The sequence below is a fragment of the Penicillium diatomitis genome (assembly GCF_028827545.1).
Source record: "Penicillium diatomitis strain IBT 30728 chromosome Unknown utg000003l_segment0_segment0, whole genome shotgun sequence".
Classification (NCBI taxonomy): domain Eukaryota; kingdom Fungi; phylum Ascomycota; class Eurotiomycetes; order Eurotiales; family Aspergillaceae; genus Penicillium; species Penicillium diatomitis.
Window position 1 is genome coordinate 1,500,766 of NW_026623175.1, and position 15,679 is coordinate 1,516,444.

At 49.9% G+C, this 15,679-nt stretch overlaps 7 protein-coding genes across 7 annotated transcripts; 2 read left to right on the forward strand and 5 right to left on the reverse strand.

Moving 5' to 3' along the window:
• Positions 1-1,844: 1,844 nt before the first annotated feature.
• Positions 1,845-3,015, forward strand: N7539_002737 (uncharacterized protein; the record flags this gene model as incomplete). Its single annotated transcript, XM_056932340.1, is given in 3 exon segments — positions 1,845-1,958; positions 2,645-2,764; positions 2,776-3,015. 3 exon segments carry the CDS (start codon positions 1,845-1,847, stop codon positions 3,013-3,015), a joined length of 474 nt encoding a protein of 157 aa, XP_056792299.1.
• Positions 3,016-3,928: 913 nt separating this feature from the next.
• N7539_002738 (nucleoporin Nup84/Nup107 family protein) lies at positions 3,929-7,391 on the reverse strand (the record flags this gene model as incomplete). The annotated part of the gene is made up of 6 exons (XM_056932341.1): positions 3,929-4,296; positions 4,358-4,482; positions 4,549-4,864; positions 4,934-6,973; positions 7,037-7,265; positions 7,329-7,391. The coding sequence occupies 6 exons, from the start codon at positions 7,389-7,391 to the stop codon at positions 3,929-3,931; spliced, it is 3,141 nt and encodes a 1,046-aa protein (XP_056792300.1).
• Positions 7,392-7,912: 521 nt separating this feature from the next.
• Positions 7,913-8,468, reverse strand: N7539_002739 (uncharacterized protein; the record flags this gene model as incomplete). Its single annotated transcript, XM_056932342.1, has 4 exons — positions 7,913-8,097; positions 8,177-8,189; positions 8,286-8,336; positions 8,466-8,468. 4 exons carry the CDS (start codon positions 8,466-8,468, stop codon positions 7,913-7,915), a joined length of 252 nt encoding a protein of 83 aa, XP_056792301.1.
• Positions 8,469-9,019: 551 nt separating this feature from the next.
• On the forward strand, positions 9,020-9,375 carry N7539_002740 (SUMO family protein SMT3; the record flags this gene model as incomplete). Its single annotated transcript, XM_056932343.1, has 2 exons — positions 9,020-9,232; positions 9,310-9,375. 2 exons carry the CDS (start codon positions 9,020-9,022, stop codon positions 9,373-9,375), a joined length of 279 nt encoding a protein of 92 aa, XP_056792302.1.
• A 638-nt stretch (positions 9,376-10,013) lies between these two features.
• N7539_002741 (uncharacterized protein) lies at positions 10,014-10,595 on the reverse strand (the record flags this gene model as incomplete). The annotated part of the gene is made up of 1 exon (XM_056932344.1): positions 10,014-10,595. The coding sequence occupies one exon, from the start codon at positions 10,593-10,595 to the stop codon at positions 10,014-10,016; it is 582 nt and encodes a 193-aa protein (XP_056792303.1).
• Positions 10,596-11,915: 1,320 nt separating this feature from the next.
• N7539_002742 (putative succinyl-CoA synthetase subunit alpha) lies at positions 11,916-12,822 on the reverse strand (the record flags this gene model as incomplete). The annotated part of the gene is made up of 2 exons (XM_056932345.1): positions 11,916-12,547; positions 12,750-12,822. 2 exons carry the CDS (start codon positions 12,820-12,822, stop codon positions 11,916-11,918), a joined length of 705 nt encoding a protein of 234 aa, XP_056792304.1.
• A 1,847-nt stretch (positions 12,823-14,669) lies between these two features.
• On the reverse strand, positions 14,670-14,939 carry N7539_002743 (uncharacterized protein; the record flags this gene model as incomplete). The annotated part of the gene is made up of 1 exon (XM_056932346.1): positions 14,670-14,939. The coding sequence occupies one exon, from the start codon at positions 14,937-14,939 to the stop codon at positions 14,670-14,672; it is 270 nt and encodes an 89-aa protein (XP_056792305.1).
• Between the last annotated feature and the right edge of the window lie 740 nt (positions 14,940-15,679).

A 15,679-nucleotide genomic window follows, 5' to 3' on the forward strand; every position in this document is an offset into this window, starting at 1 on the left:
CGCGCCAGCAAGATGCCCGGTTCGGTGGCGTCAAGCCGCGGTGGATCGACGGAGGAGGTCCAACAGTGGCTGTGTATGACTGGATGTGACCACTGACTCGCTGGTTCACGCTGAACAATGCTCTAGACTGAGGAAGATCAGATCTGGGATCCAATGCTGGAGGCCGGGACAGGAAGTTGAAGGAGAGACGGTTGCTGTGATATTGGAGATGGGGGATCGGAGGGAGGCCGGATGCAGCTTGGCGTTGGCGTTGGCGTTGGCACAGCCCGGGGTATTGGACGTCACAAGTTTCACGGCCTTTTTTTTCCTGCTTTTCCTCTCGGGGGACGGTGCCATTCAAAGGCTGGCGATTCCAGACCTCTCGATTGGAACATTGGGGATTAGTTAATGGGGACTATGAGTCTTCCTCACAGGACCAGCTGTCCTTGAATTCGAGTCCACTAGTGAGTCGATTATCATGATTATTCAATATATTTAAACGGTTGTTTTCCTGTCTGGTTGCCAACCGATCGGCGTACTGCTTTTCGACCCAACTTCCATGTCCACCTCTCCTTCGGTCGGCATCTTTTGCCCCCCCCTTTGTGGATCAGCGCGGGTTTTTCATTGGGGAAGCACAGCAGAGGATCATTGACGACGAGACTTTTCTCTCTGTTGTACGTACGGTTCTGAGGCGGCTCGTCCCCACTTGAGTAATTTCCTAGGAACCTGATAGTTTTCTCTCTAATTCTTCTCTATTCACGGAGGACGGGCGCTCACGTACGACGAAGTCATCTCCACCCAGCCGTGGCTCAAATATGCGACAGTATTGCTACTACTACGGTACTACCAGCCCCGGGAGGTTCTTCACCCAATCCACCACCTGGTGAGTCTCGAGGATGTACTGTTCTATGAGGGTCAAGTACCGGTCCAGTTCCACCCCAGCGAGATCTCCACTTAGGCGATAGACAGGCTCTAGACGCCGCAACGAGGGTGAAATAATAAGTACTTCTGTACAACTGTGCTGTGATAGACAGTACTAGGTATCTGCAGTATCGAATACCTACTCAGTACTTAAATTGGCTGTCTATCTATCACTAGTATCACAGTATATACTATGTACTATGTACTATGTACATACACTAGATTTGCACAGCCCCGACAGTGGGTCTATCGATACGCCTCCGAGGGTCAATCGGATACGGATTGTTGATGCTCCTTTAATTCACTGGAGGTTTTAAGTTTCCTTGCCTTACCCCCGTTGTCCTCGGCTCTCATCACTGTCAGTACATTGGTGCAGAAGTGAGGCACTGGTGAATAGGTGATGCATAAAGAAGAGTTCTTACACACCATTTTCTGAGGCATGCAGAGATGAAACCCTAAATCTCCTGTCATTTTATATCGAAGGGCGGCAGCAAATGGAGTTCTAAGTTCTAACTCCATATTTTACCTTCTGCATACCTGCCAAGACTCATTCTTAGGAACTGGAGACTACAGAGCCACCAGACAACTTATCTGAGGTGTTATGAAGCTGACTAATTATACGCTTTCCAAGCCTCAGTGTGTCAATTGTCGCCGGGTCTTGGAACTAGGGAGTTGTAAAATACGTGCCTTGTTCTGAATGGTTCTGTGGTTTAAACCTTCAAGGGCGCGATCCCGCCTATTCGCAGTTCGCACTCTTACCCATTTCCGGCTAAAAGTCTTGGCAGTTGAGGCAGTGCAACACTACAGTACAATAGTACCTACCAAGGACAGCACAACTTGATATCACAGTAAAAAAATTTGGAAGTATGTTCCATTGGTACATTACCTACCGCTTCATTGAAGCCCCATGTAAGCGGGACATCAAGTTTCTCATCCAGCCCGCCATGGACGTCCTGCCCCCACCAGACTACCCCCGGTCCAGCCGAGCGAATATCCTCGAATTCCAACTCGAACGCCAGCAGCAACTCTTGAGAAATCGCAAGCTTCTTGCATCAGTGGTGATATCCTGAAATTTCGGGAGATTCTTGACTCGCAAAGTTCTTCAGCCGAGGACTTTGATACATGCGACTTCAATGCGTGTAAGACTAATTCCTAAAAGGGGATAGCCTGAAAGAAACTGGGTCGTATACAAGTTATGTGGAGAGACGGTAGTGACGAGATGTGGATACGAGACGCAAAAGTTATCTTAAGAGTTGCAGAGTGAAAGGACTTAGGTATGTGTGTATATTGTAACAAAACTCTGACTCTTGATTCCCTACAGACTGTCTTCCTCTGAGAATTTATCTTTGGGGAATCCGCGAGTCCTTCGTTCAGTCGTGACGTCCTTGACCTGCGGCTGGCTTCGGTCCACGTGACCCATCTTGGGTGTCCTCACGTTCGGTCTATCAAGTTGCCGACCGAGCTTACCCGAACCTCCAACACTTCGTGAGGCTGCACTGATGCCTCTTCTTACAATGCGATAATGATCGAAGCCATCAAGCTAGACGATGTAGAGTTCATTAAAGAGCTTCTTAGTCGCGGCTTACCTATGGATCCACTCTATGCATTAGAAGCCGTCAAAGTAAAGGGTAAAAAGGCTCTAGAAGTTTTTCTTCAAAAGAGATAGAGGATCAATAAGCCTATAAGCGAGCTCGAACCTCCCGTACTAGGGTAAGACGCGTCTCAATGTAACCTATATCCTCAGAGATACCGTTATAACATTTATTTAGCAATGCTATTGCAGATGAGGAGATGGCAGCTTAGCTCCTTAATCATAGAGCTGATCCCAATCGATAATGTGTTATTGATCTCACCTTACTTTCCCGTGCGGTCGAGAGCGCCCAAATATCAGTCATCCAACTTATGCTCAGTCGTGGCGGAGATACCCTAAAAAGCCAGCTTCTTCATTATGCAATTGAACGGCATTCGGATAACATTACGGTCTTAAGTCTTGTCGTCGAAAAGGGGGCAGCTATCAATTCAACTATGTACGAGGGCCATTATCCTTTTCGAGCACCACCATACCAACAACCTGAAGGAAACTGTTTGAAGTCCCTACTTGATTCACAGCATTAAACATAGAGTCAGTGCTTACAGACACCAGTTTCACGAAAACCCTGCATCAACTGATGGCGATCCTCCTCCCTTGGCTTGATTTCTCGCTGCTCCTTGACTCAGGTCATCTGCACCAAGATCGAGGGGCTTCCTTTGGGCACCCATCTCAATCACTCGATCCGTAGACGATGCCCATCTGTTCAGGGGCAGAGAGACACAAGTGATCATCTGACTCGGAATGAGGCGCCACCGAGGTGGTTGGAAGTGACTTGTTCCAAAAGATGGATGGCATTCTATACCGATCGTCTTTATAAGTGTCCATGTGAACTTCCTCCTCGAGCCCTTGGAATAAAAACTGTACTTCTTAGGAGACCGGCCTAGGACAGTGTTTCTGGTAAAATCGAGTCATGGTATTGAAACCTCACTCCTGGTCATTTGTGATAAGACATTCTTAAGATGAAACACATTCGAGAAAATACTAAGGGCCTAACAACTAATTTAGTGAGTAGAACCGAGTCCTACACCAAAGACCAAGCACTGGGACACAGCTACATGCAAAGAAGGGCCTTTTTCACCCATCCAACCGACTAGCCAAGCGAACCGGGTGGCTTGAGCAATCCAGTCGTGTGTTACCCTAATAGGTCACAAGACCGAGGAATAGAGCCTTGCGCGCCTCATCTCGACCAACCTTACTGAGGGTTGAAGCTCCGCGGTAATAGTCTGATACCAATCGTGACACGAGATGGCATTGGATGCAGGAAGTAAGCCTTGCCAGCAGAAAGCCCGCTGTTTATTCTTTTTCCAAGAAGAAATTACGACCTACTGAAACATGATCGAACTGACATTGTAAAATCAATTCTAATGCTGCTCATGCAATATTCCCCTCCAAGCATCAAATTCCAGCATGGCGAGGATAAGGACAGCACCCCAGCTCCTAGTTCGCACCGGTCTGCTCCCGTTGTTCCGCTAGACTGAGAGCATCATCATCTTCCGGGACACTCACCCGCCAGATGCCCAATGTCTGACCGTTGGGGAACGTGACATCATTCTTGGGATCGGTGAGAACCATGGCCTTGCTTGCGAGTGCCAGACAATCCACCAACTCAGACATGCGCTGAGCCTGAGTGAAGCTTCGCGTCAAGTGGCCATTGTTGGCTACCCAGATGGACACTGTCATACACTGCGAGAGCAGGTTTGGCTTTTCAAGAGCATGGCTGGCGTAGTACAAAGCGTTGTGGTAGTCGAGAACAAGCTCCGGTAAATAGGTTCGACGGATGTACTCAAAGTCGCGTTCCTCATCGACTACCGCAAGTTGCAAGTCAGCTTTCTAGTCGTGACCCATTCTTGGCGTTGTCGGACTTACCTTCATCTGACTTGCCCAGCCACTCGTCCACAATCAACCCCACACAATCTTCAATTTCCTGCAAAAGAGCCTCAAGCTCAGCCATAAAGTCCCTCACGGATCCGGAATCCCGCCTGCGTTTAGTCCTTGGCCAAAGTCAGTTCTGTGTGCCCATCAGTTTCGTTGTTTGTAGAACGGAAGGAGATACTAACTTTGAAGATTGATCGTACACAATGGCAAACTGCTCCAAGGCATCAAAGCCAAGTGCCATTGCTTCCAAGTTCCACATGTGAACCGCCTGCTGATACGCAGATTTGTGAACACCATTGGTGGTACCGTTGATGCTTGATACGCTTCGTCGATTGGCATGGTGCCGCTTAGATTTTATCGGGCTCAGGGGTGTTTCCTCCTCGAGGCTGGGAGCCAAATCCGGGAATTCAAACACGTCCATGTTGAAAGTTTCGTGGGAGACATCAGCCATACGAACACGATGACCAAGCTCTCGCGCAGCAGCCAGTTTCCCAGCGACTATTTCATATTCGTCAATACTCGCAGACATGTAGATTGAGAGATTTTCCTCTCAGATTGTTCACTTACCGAAGAACTTGCGGTACAGCAACAGTCCGCGGGCACAGATCTTGGACCATTGGCGACCCACACACCGCAGCCACTCCAGATTGCGTATCATTTTCTCATCCTCGATCGCGACACTGGTCCCAATGAGATCCTTCTTAGGAGGCATCAACACACGAGTTCCGTCTGGAAGCCTCCTGACGCGAGAGTAGCCAGTTAGACCTGCAGAATGCTCAATCGAGGAGACACCAGCATCGAGCCACGACCACTGCGCGTCAAGAACAGCATTGATATCAATACCATGTTTCTTGATCACACGAAGTTGGTAATGACGATCTTCATAATCTATGATATCAATCAAAATTCTCGCAAGAACGTCATTGCATATTTCGCCGGGTAGGAGGGCAGCATAGGATGGAATAAGATCGGGCATGCACTTCTCCTGCAAAGCAGCGATGTATCCAGTCACGACCACAGATGCTGTGTCCGTGAAACGAGTGTTTTCTGGGACGTAACCGAGGGAATCAACGATCACATAAAGGTGAGTCGCCATCTTCAAAGCATCTAGATCCTCGGCCATGATGATCATCGCATCATCCGACTGGGAGGTTGTTACACTTGGAATGTATGAGTTGCTTCCGTATTTCTTGATGCCAACCTGGGAAACGGCCTGTGATAGCTGGTCGAAAAAAGTGCCATAGCTCTTACTCAAGATGGCTGCTTGAATGTGACGGAATGGTTCACGCGCTTCGCCGCTCAATGCTTCGTTGCCCCGCATAAACTGAATATACTTCTGGAGGTCCGCATGCCCGGCGGGCTCTGGCTGGAAGACCATTGGCTCGTTGGGCGACTGGCTCAGCTTACGCTGTAACTGTCTGCAGAAACCCTGATAGCGCGAGAGCACGACGCGGTTGAAGTATACGTAAAGATAATCATCCCACGTTTGGCACGCTTTTGCGGTCGGTTCAATCTCACCACACAGAAGCGCATAGACTGCCTTTTCGTAATCCCCAGTGTTGGCATCCTTGGTCAGCGCCAGACAGGCAGCCCGCCAAGAGTCCTGAGAACGGCTGTTCATCAGACGGGTGATTCCATCATCCACTGGCGTCCGTGTGTTGGAAGAGCCCTTGTCCACACTTGATCCGCAAAGACTCACAGCTCTCCAGCTCTCGAGGCGGCTTTCGGCCCACTCTCGAATCTGTGTCCAGTTGCTGCCTTGGCGAAGCATTTTCCAGCATGCCATCCAGGTCGCTTGTTCATAGCAGGCATCTTGTTTTTGCAAGCTGTGATTCTGGCGAATAAGCGCATCGGGATCCAGCTGTGTGATCAAAGGTGTTTGCGTATCGTTGTTCAGGAGAGCTCGGGTCGTGGCAGGGTCATTCGGGTCGAGAGGCAGAGGCCAGACGCGCAATCGCTTGTGCCCCTTGATGGCCTCCTTTGTGAAGAGCCAACCATGTGCCCAAAGACCTTGGCCCCGCTCAGCCTGGTCTTCCAATTCTTTGATCATGTTGTCGATCTCCTGAGGCGCTGCCTTGGCCGTTTCCTCAAGCCAGCGCATGGCGATTGTGCACTCGCAAGCGAATTGATCGGCACCCAAGAACTCTTCCCAGATCTCGCGGTCCGACGAGTATCGATGCAAATTCTGGAATGCTTCGCGCTGACCTTCTCTGAAGCTGGCGCGGCTGGCGGGCTCGTCGACGCTGATAAGATTGAGGAGAAGTCGCCAGGTCTCAGCCTGTAGCTGCAGGCGACGAGATTCAGTGTTGACCGCAGTATCGTTGTCGACAATGCTGGTGCGCAAGCTCGTCTTGGCCTTCTTCAGAGTCTGTGGTCGGTCGAGCTCGTTGATAGCATTCTGGGTCAAGTCTCGGTAGCTTTCAACAAGCTTGTACGCGGCTTGCACGCTCTGGAAAGCATCGGTCGATTTCTTGCGTTTGAACTGATCCAGTTTCTCCGCAAAAGCTTCAATCTGGCGGGTGACTCGGTCTGCAGTCTTGCGAAGGGGACGCAACATCTCTTGGGCGCTCGCACCTGCGCCTGACTCGGTAAAAAGTTTGGGGGACTCTGTAATGTTATCAGCCAGTGGTTTCAATTGAATTTTCACGTCCATCACACAATAAATTTTACCTTGCGATCGATTGCGCAAACTCGTGGAAGACTTCAGGTCGCTATTCAAGGCAGGGATGTCTGAGCCGTTCGTGAAGACATCGTCATCCATGTCCTCTTCCAAATGATCTTTCATGTCTTCATCCCCTTGTGACCCTGATTGGTCCTCGTAAGACTCTTCATCCTCCATCATCTGGTCACCCTCGTCGTCCTCGTCGATGCTGATGACCTTGGGTTCCTTAGAGCGGCCCTGCCAGGACGAGGTAATGTTTAGCTCCGATATGAGAGTCAGATGATAATGAGACACACTCACCTGCGTTAGGTTTGATGGCGCTCCTGATGCTGCAGATCTTGCAGCCCTTGTCATGGGTGCCATGGTGGTTCAATGCGCCGAGCAAGCTCAATAACAAAGATGCGACGCCCGGGATGATGCACCCGTGATGGAAGGAAAGATGGCGCCGGGAATTCGTGTTTGTCTCTTTTGGTTTTCCTCGCGTTGGAGCCATCGCCCAAAAGAGCTTAGTGCATCGGCACGGGATTTTTTCTTATTTAATGGATCAGCCATTTTTGAACATTCCTTTTCCTTCCTTTTTTCTTCAACAAATGTCATTTAGGCAGTCATTAGAGTCTCGGAACGAAAGTTTTCAATGGTCGTTCAGGTCCCATCGCGGCCTCTCAGCGTGCTCAAGATTGTCTTAGAGCAATCTAGCAGTTCCTTCTAAACAGTCTGGTTCTCTCCAGATGGGAGTTCAGCTTATAGGGGATTGTTACATGCCGTTAACTGCAGGCAATTTGTTGGGGTTACAGTCTATCTAGAAGTCCAAATACACCACACTTTCCAACTCGCATATGATCGCTTCTTTTTCTATATACACATCTTTTCTGCTCTCTTGCCATCTAGTTCGTGCCTTGCGTTGCTTGGGCTCGTTGTTTCATTTTCAGACGCAGTAGACCTGCCTTGGGACAGCTCACAGTCGAGGCCTGGTCACCTTGTTGCTGGTAGAACGCGTTGCAGCACTCATAGAGAGCATCAATCTGCGCCTGGCACTTGTTCTCATCGTATGAGTTTTTCGTCAAGCAATCTTTTGAAGATTTCGTCAGTGGTCAGGGTCAAGCAAGGAATTAATCAAGTCACAGGCTGCATCAAGCACTGCTACTTACCTTGAATAGCGCACTGAGTGGTGTGTAGGCAGGCTTAGTTCAAAGATCGGGGTACGACATGTCCGGCCGATGGAAATGACTTGAGACCCAGATTGGGCGTGGAACTTACGGCTCGTGGATGACAAGGTTGCTCATGCGCCAGATCTTGCTTTAAATTCCCCTGTTGTGTTAAAACCGTACTCGAGTCAGTGAACTGAAAATTGAAGTTTGTTGGAGGCTTAGTGCACTCAATATATCTATTGCTTTGACGCGTCCTACCGACCAGCACACATTAATCGGAATCACTTACCATGATCTGCGAACAATGAAATGTAGACGTCAGTGAAACAAACCGTCAAGATTGCTGGATGTATGCCTGTCTCAGAAACTGAATGAATGGTAGATATATGAGAGCAATCCTGAATGCAGTGGAATTGAGGCTATGACCTGAGGCCATGGAGCTGTCGATCAATGAACCTCTAAACCGGGAACGCATAGTTCCGCACCTGCCCCAAGTAATCTGACCGCCCTGAGACCGCGATAATAGTTTGTCCGTCTTTCCGTGGGGCAACTCATCATTCTGCCGCCTTCAACACGCCCACGGTGACCTAATTTGCATCTCCGCCTTCTCCATCTTCTACGCGTTTTGCAAGCATTATTTACACCCCAAGGTAGGTCACAATTGGTATAAATGGCTCTTCTGGACGCTTGCTCACGAATGTATCACAGAGTAAACTTGGAAATTGCTCAATCGCCTCGCTGTCCTTCCTACCAGTGTTCGTACCCCACGTTCTTTGTCTTCTTTCGACTAGAATCCATCTGAGTAGAGTCCAGCAGACCACACATACGCCGCGACTCTCAATCATGTCTGCTGAGCAGGAAGCGGGCGCTGCTCCCAGTGAGCACTTGAACATCAAGGTCACCGACAACAACAATGAGGTCTTCTTCAAGATCAAGCGCTCAACACAGCTCAAGAAGCTTATGGATGCCTTCTGCGACCGTCAAGGAAAGCAAATCTCCACTGTTCGCTTCTTGTTCGACGGTACTCGAGTGCGCCCAGAAGATACTCCGGACACGGTGAGTCGCAGAGGGAAGACACGTTCTAGCCACCAAATACTGCCGTTCACGTGACTGACTTATCGAGTACAATCTAGCTTGACATGGCCGACGGTGATACTCTCGAGGTGCACCAGGAACAAATTGGTGGCGGTGACTTCTGAACTAGCCTGCGTCCACTATGCACACTCCCAATACTCATGAGAGTGTGATCTACACAGACACGAATTGATCCTGCTCTGTTAGAATTGGAGCCACTCTTATTGGGAGAAACGAATTGGACTGTTCTGAGGGGCTTGGGTGCCAAAGTTTTCTTTGATAACGAAGATATGAATTCCACAAATACCATCAGTTGATCTGAGTGCATAGAAATCCTACCTTAAGGCTAGATTACAGTAGTCATCAAACTCCGCATCATGTCAAGTACGTTCCCCCGGTCCTCGTCGAGGAGCGCGACCTTTAACGTGAAGCACTGGAAACCTCCGCAAATTGTCCTATCCTCTGGAAACACGAGAGGTGAGAGTACCAGCTGAGAAATCCCGAAAGAATACAAAGGTTGACTGCAACTGGAGGACGGGTGGGATCGGATTCACTTTCAATCTATCAATGAGATTGGCGAACTATCCAGTCGAAGAGAACTTGACTTTGATTTACAGCATTCACTTGGATTTGTTAAGAACCTGCTTCAAACGCGATAAGATAGTCGCATACAGTTCAAGCCTTACGCCAGCGGTTGTACAAGAACAACTGTCCAAATAAGAAGACGTGGAGGAGGCCAGAAGAAAAGTAAATCGCTCAGAACTCAATCAGTCCAAACGGATGCCTTGGCCTTCTCTTCCTCTTCCTTCGCCTTGGCCTGCTCTTCTCGCTCCCGATTCCTCCGCCTGATCTCTTGCTCCTTCACCGACCGGTCATATGCGCGCTGCTCTTCCGTACGTTTCGGTGCTCGAAGCCCCAATGCCCCAGCAATCAGACGTCCAGCCACGGCAGTCTGCTTTTCCGGTCGTCGATTCGGGTCCTTCTGGGTCGTGACGGTTGATGTGGGTGCTGCTGCCGCCCATGGGTTTGAAACCTGCGGCGAGATGGGGGTAGGCGGAGGATCTAGTGGGCCTTCGGCGCTGAGTGTGGGCGAAAGAGGTGAAGGAGATACAACATCTTTCACCGTCTTGGTAGCCGATTCCTCTTCCGAAGGCGCATCGGCCTCGTCTTCCCAGGAATCGGCCACTGGCTTTGGAGAAGGCTTTTTGGGCTTGGGAGTCCCTGACGCAAATTGCGAGGTCACATCACTGGTTGCGGAGATTCGTCGAGCATCTTCCACGGGGCCTCTTTCGCCAATGGCCAGATTGCGAAGTGTCGATTGCAATTCCACGCTTGGATCAGACATGGCACGTGAGAGACCGGAGAAGCCGTTGCTGGAATTGAAAAGGTGCTGGAAGGGAATGTGTAAACACCATTCAGTGAGATGCAAAGGAGGTGAAGTGCCGTATGGGCTTCAAATTGACAATCGGCAAGGTCGGTCCTGGGGCTTCCTGTGCAAAAAGTTGGCGCTGGATATAGAACCGACCAGATACTGCGGGGATGTCAATGTCGAAATAAGCCACCAGTCCGAAGATCGCGGGAGATGTCGTCAGGGCTTGAGGGGGATTAGCGTGTCCTTGGTCCGATCGTGGAGAAGGTGGACGTGGCCTAAACCCACTTGGGTTAAGAGCCGTCATCCTTCCGGTCGCGGGGTTTTGTTTGGGAAGACATGAGCGAGCTGGATTCTCCAGTCAGACCTCGGGCAAGCCAGGTTGGAGGTCAACTTTGTCGGTGACATGTACATTAACTCAATTTGCACGCAATCACATTCGTCCGGGCCGATCGAACCCTCTTCTATTTGTGAGACCATGACGTAGACAGGTATGCTTCAGAGGACGGGCATACGTGCTCCTCCTGTCGGACTCTACACTCGACTATACGGAGGGTCAGTCAGCATGTGCCGATAGACTTGAAGTTAGGTCACTACAAACAAAACATAATTTGGGAGCCAAATCCTGAAATCTTGAGACTGAATCTCCAAGGTAAGAAAAACCCAGCCGTGCAATGCTATGATGCGGACCACCTATGTGCAAGCTATCTAGTCTGTCTACGACCATGACTTTATTGAGGTCCCGCTAGAGATATTACTTTCTTTGCGGCATCCTCGAAACTGTCAAACGCATGAAGGGGTAGTCCGCTTTCAGCAATCTAATAAGACAGGTCAATTTTCATCTCTTTGAGGGCTCAGTTGAGGCTCTTCAATGGATATGGCCACTTACCATTTGTTGACCTAGTTCCTCGTTGGTGCCGCGCAACCGTACCACGACGGGGACTTGCATGTGGAGATCACGGAAGGCCAAGATGATTCCTTCAGCGATCATATCGCAGCGTGTCAGTCCCCCAAAGATATTGACAAAGATGGCCTTGACACGTGGGTCGGAACAAATGATTTGGAAAGATGCCTTGACGGTCTCCGAGGTGGCCTTACCACCTGTGTCGAGGAAGTTTGCGCAATGGCCGCCGTGAAAAGTCAGAGCATCGACTGTGTTCATAGCAAGTCCAGCACCATTCACTACCGTTCAATGTCAATACAACTTCTAACCGTCAAAAGCTCGAGTATGTTGGAGGAGGAACACAACGTTACCTAAAGTGCCAATGCTGCCTTGACCTTGCAATCTGTCCATCATTAGCATCCTGCTGGCTTGCCGAGGAATGTACTGGCAACAACATACTTGACATAGACAATGCCGTACTTTTCAGCCTCCACCTCTTCTGGAACCTCCTCTGATGTATTTCGCAGGCGATGGATCTCTTCCTGACGACCCGAGCTACGATATGCTGCATCGTCAAATCCAAATCGAGCTCCGTGAGCAGCAACGGTGCCATCGGCAGATACTCCGATTTGACATTCAAGAACAAAGGCCTCCTTCTCCTTGAATATCTCCCACAAAGCTTGCACTATGCTTCCCAGCTGATCTCGAGATGAGGAGGGAATGTTCAACTGGTCTGCGAGCTCGGCCACCATCGGGTGGTTCTCCACAGTAGCCTGCCCATAGCTAAATGGGATTCTCCGCAAGTGACGGGGATCTGACTCTGGATCAGAGGAGGCCACTATGCATGGAGACAAGGCCGAGCGATCGATGGATATGCAAATGAGTCCGTTCGAGCCACTGTCTTCCTCAGCCACTGGGACAGACTTTTGTTTCAAAATTTCGAGTGCCTGCGCTTGCTTCAGATAGAGGCTTCTCTTCTGCTGATAGCCAACGATCGAGGCTGGAGTCGTGCGTCTGGTCGCGTGATAGCCGCGCTTTTGCAGGCCTTTACCGGACAGTGTGTTCTTGGGTAAAGTCAGCCAAAGAGAAGTTTGAATTCCAAGGGGCTGAACTAACGCTCGTGCCGCTTTTTGAGAGACTTCTCGCCAGGAGGGTCTTCATCCCATGTCCAAACTTCTCAGGATGATTGACCATGACCACTCCCGCTTGTTCCAGAGCGCGGTACTTTGTCTGGGCATCAGGCTCACCGGGTGCAGTCCATGCACCTGCATGTCCCATGACTCGGCCCGCGGGTGCCTCGAGGCCCCCGATGAGAGCCATAATGGGCCTAGAGGGGAGTCAGCACAGTACTCCATCAAGCTTTACGAGGTCTGAAAGTGAGCAGACGTACTTGGGATCCGTGGTTCTGCATCGGTAATCTTTGATCCATTCGGCGGCGTCCATTTCTGCAGCGCCTCCAATTTCCCCAACAATTATAATGCCTTGGGTGTCGTCGTCGTGCTCAAAAACCTTCAAGGCATCGACAAAATTCGTTCCAGCCAAAACATCGCCTCCCATACTGATGCATAGGCTTTGCCCGAGACCAGCCCGGGTTGTCGATGCTACTGTCTCGTAGCTCAAGGTCCCTGATTTGGCCACGATCCCGACATGACCTGGCGCAAAGCACGGTAGTGGTTGAAAGCCGATACGACATTTCCCAATTGCGGAAATGATTCCAGGACAATTTGCACCCACAAGGCGGGTTTTGGACTGCGTCCGGAGCATCGAATGGATCTATGCGAAGGGTTTAGAGCTTCGCTGCACAACGGTCCAGGATCGACTACTTACTCGTAAGATGTCATGAATGGGTACATGCTCGGCCACAGCAACCACGAGCGGAATCTCTGCTTCAATCGCCTCTTCAATCGCAGCAGCAGTCTGGTTACCTGGTACATAGATAGCAGAGGCATCTGGCTTTGCCTTCTCTTGAGCCTATGAGTTCTCAATCTAACATTAGCATGAGGATATCATCAAAAACATCTCTGATCTTGGTGCACCTACCACTTTGACAGATGGAAAGATGGGTAGGCCAAGGTGCTCTCCCTCCACTCCAGGCTTGACACCTCCAACAATCTTGGTGCCCCATTCCAAGGATTCCTTTACGTTGGCAGTCGCCTGCCGTCCTACCCGTGCAATCGCTTAGCATCAATTGTCAGACTCTGACCCCAGCATTCCGTTCCACCTACCCGTGAAGCCTTGGAACAAAACACGCGTACGTGCTCCAATCTTCAAATTGGGAAGCGTGTCGGCGTAGCTGTATGCTCGTGGACAGCTCGAGAATCGTCTCATCAGCCGCGTGCCTACTTGAGGAGTGAGCCTTGGCACTGTTGGCACCGCCATGATGAGGATAGAGTGGTCGGGCCAAGAAACCCTCGGCGAAACTGGAGAGAAGCGGAAGAAGGAGATTTGAGAGAGATTCGATGACTCTGGTAGATAGTATCTATCAATCAATTGAATTGACTATCCAGACCATCACTTCCTCAGTGGGTAGTTCCTTGGACCGCGTCGCCAACCTTGAGCCACCCAGCCGATCTCGGCAACTTCCCCACACCAGATGCGGGCATCACCGAGGTGTTCGGGGGTGAGGGGCCTTGGAAACAAGGCATCAAGTAAGAGAGGCTTCGTTCCAATGTCAGGTATAGGTGACATTCGACCTCTTTTGATGTGTCAACGACGTGCTCAAGCTTGTAGCTAAGTCAGGGTATACTACCAAAAATTCTAGAGGGTCCATTAAACGCATGGAATCCGCTATGTCATCAAATGTGTGATTTGAAGCTGCGATATTCCGAACGACGGCTGCCAAATCAATGCCCGCTAACATTGCAAGCTTCCAGAATGTGACAAGATTCTTTCGTCTTCTGACATGTTTCTCGTGGAGTATCAATCTCCTCACAGATGGTGCGATTCATTCCATCTTGAAATCGAGCCCAAATCTCAAGAATTGGGTTCAGACATTGCAAGAAAGCTTATAGCTGCCATAAGCACCTTCCCCAGACACACATCCAGCAGAGCTGATATTGCGACCATTCAGGTTGCACTGCAGGTCACTATACAAATAGACTGCTAGAATATCAGTAGGTTAGTCCAGTAGAGCATCTTTGGAATTCTTTCTTTCTCATGACATGAAGTCAACGTCCATCTTTGTATAGGCGAGCCAACTTACGGACACATCCTGCATCGATTCTCTCAACCTTCACAGATTGAATAGTGCTGCTTGGATCCAACTCGTTGCACTTTTCGGTTTGATCCCCATATATGCCTTCCTCGCCGAAGTTCAGTATTTCACACTGAGGCTGACCCCAGAGACGCAGCTGAACGTAACGGTGAGATGGAACCGCAGCTGCGGAGACAGTGGCTGCCAGGGTGATTGCAGAGGTCAAGATGGCGTTGATGTGCATTTTGGCGGGCGATGAATGGAGGTTTCTGAAAGAGAGACTTAGTGTAAGGACTTGATGTATTGAGAAGGTCTGATGCCACACTTCAGGGTTGGTGAGAAGATTCTGAAGCCGTGGCTGGAAGTGGTACGTTTTTATACTCTCTTGAACATACAATATGCCAGTCCACGAGGTTTAAGCAGTCAGCGGCGTCCTGAGAAACTACACTCCGGCAGGTCAGACATTCGAATTTAGAAAGCTGAGGTACAACAGCTGGAAATTACCTCAGGTGGAACTTCCAATCGCGCGAGCAAAATCCTAAGGGGTAGGGTAGCCGAAGTCACCTGGACATTGATATTGGATGAGCAGTACCTCCTGGTAGGTAGGTAATGTACGTTTACATTGACGGGCGGAGTGCCCGTGAATGGCCTATAAGGTTACAAGTGTATGTAAAGTGTACAGCTGATGTTGAGGCCCCCAATGCAGGTCTCAGAATGCTTGATTTGTGCGTATATCCTCGAGGGGGCGTAGTGTTTCTTACTACCGCACCTTTATTGCTGTCCTTCTTAACCCAAGTTACGCCGGTCAACCTTAGCCCATCGACTTGCAACTGGTAATCGAACAATGATCTAGCACTGAGTTTGAGGCAATTGATATCTAGTCAAATCTTTAGGGTTTTAAACTGGCTGAGGATCGCGGAGACGCTGCTAAAACCACTTCGTCAAGTATGAGAAACGTAAGAGGCGAGTCACCAATCGAAGGAG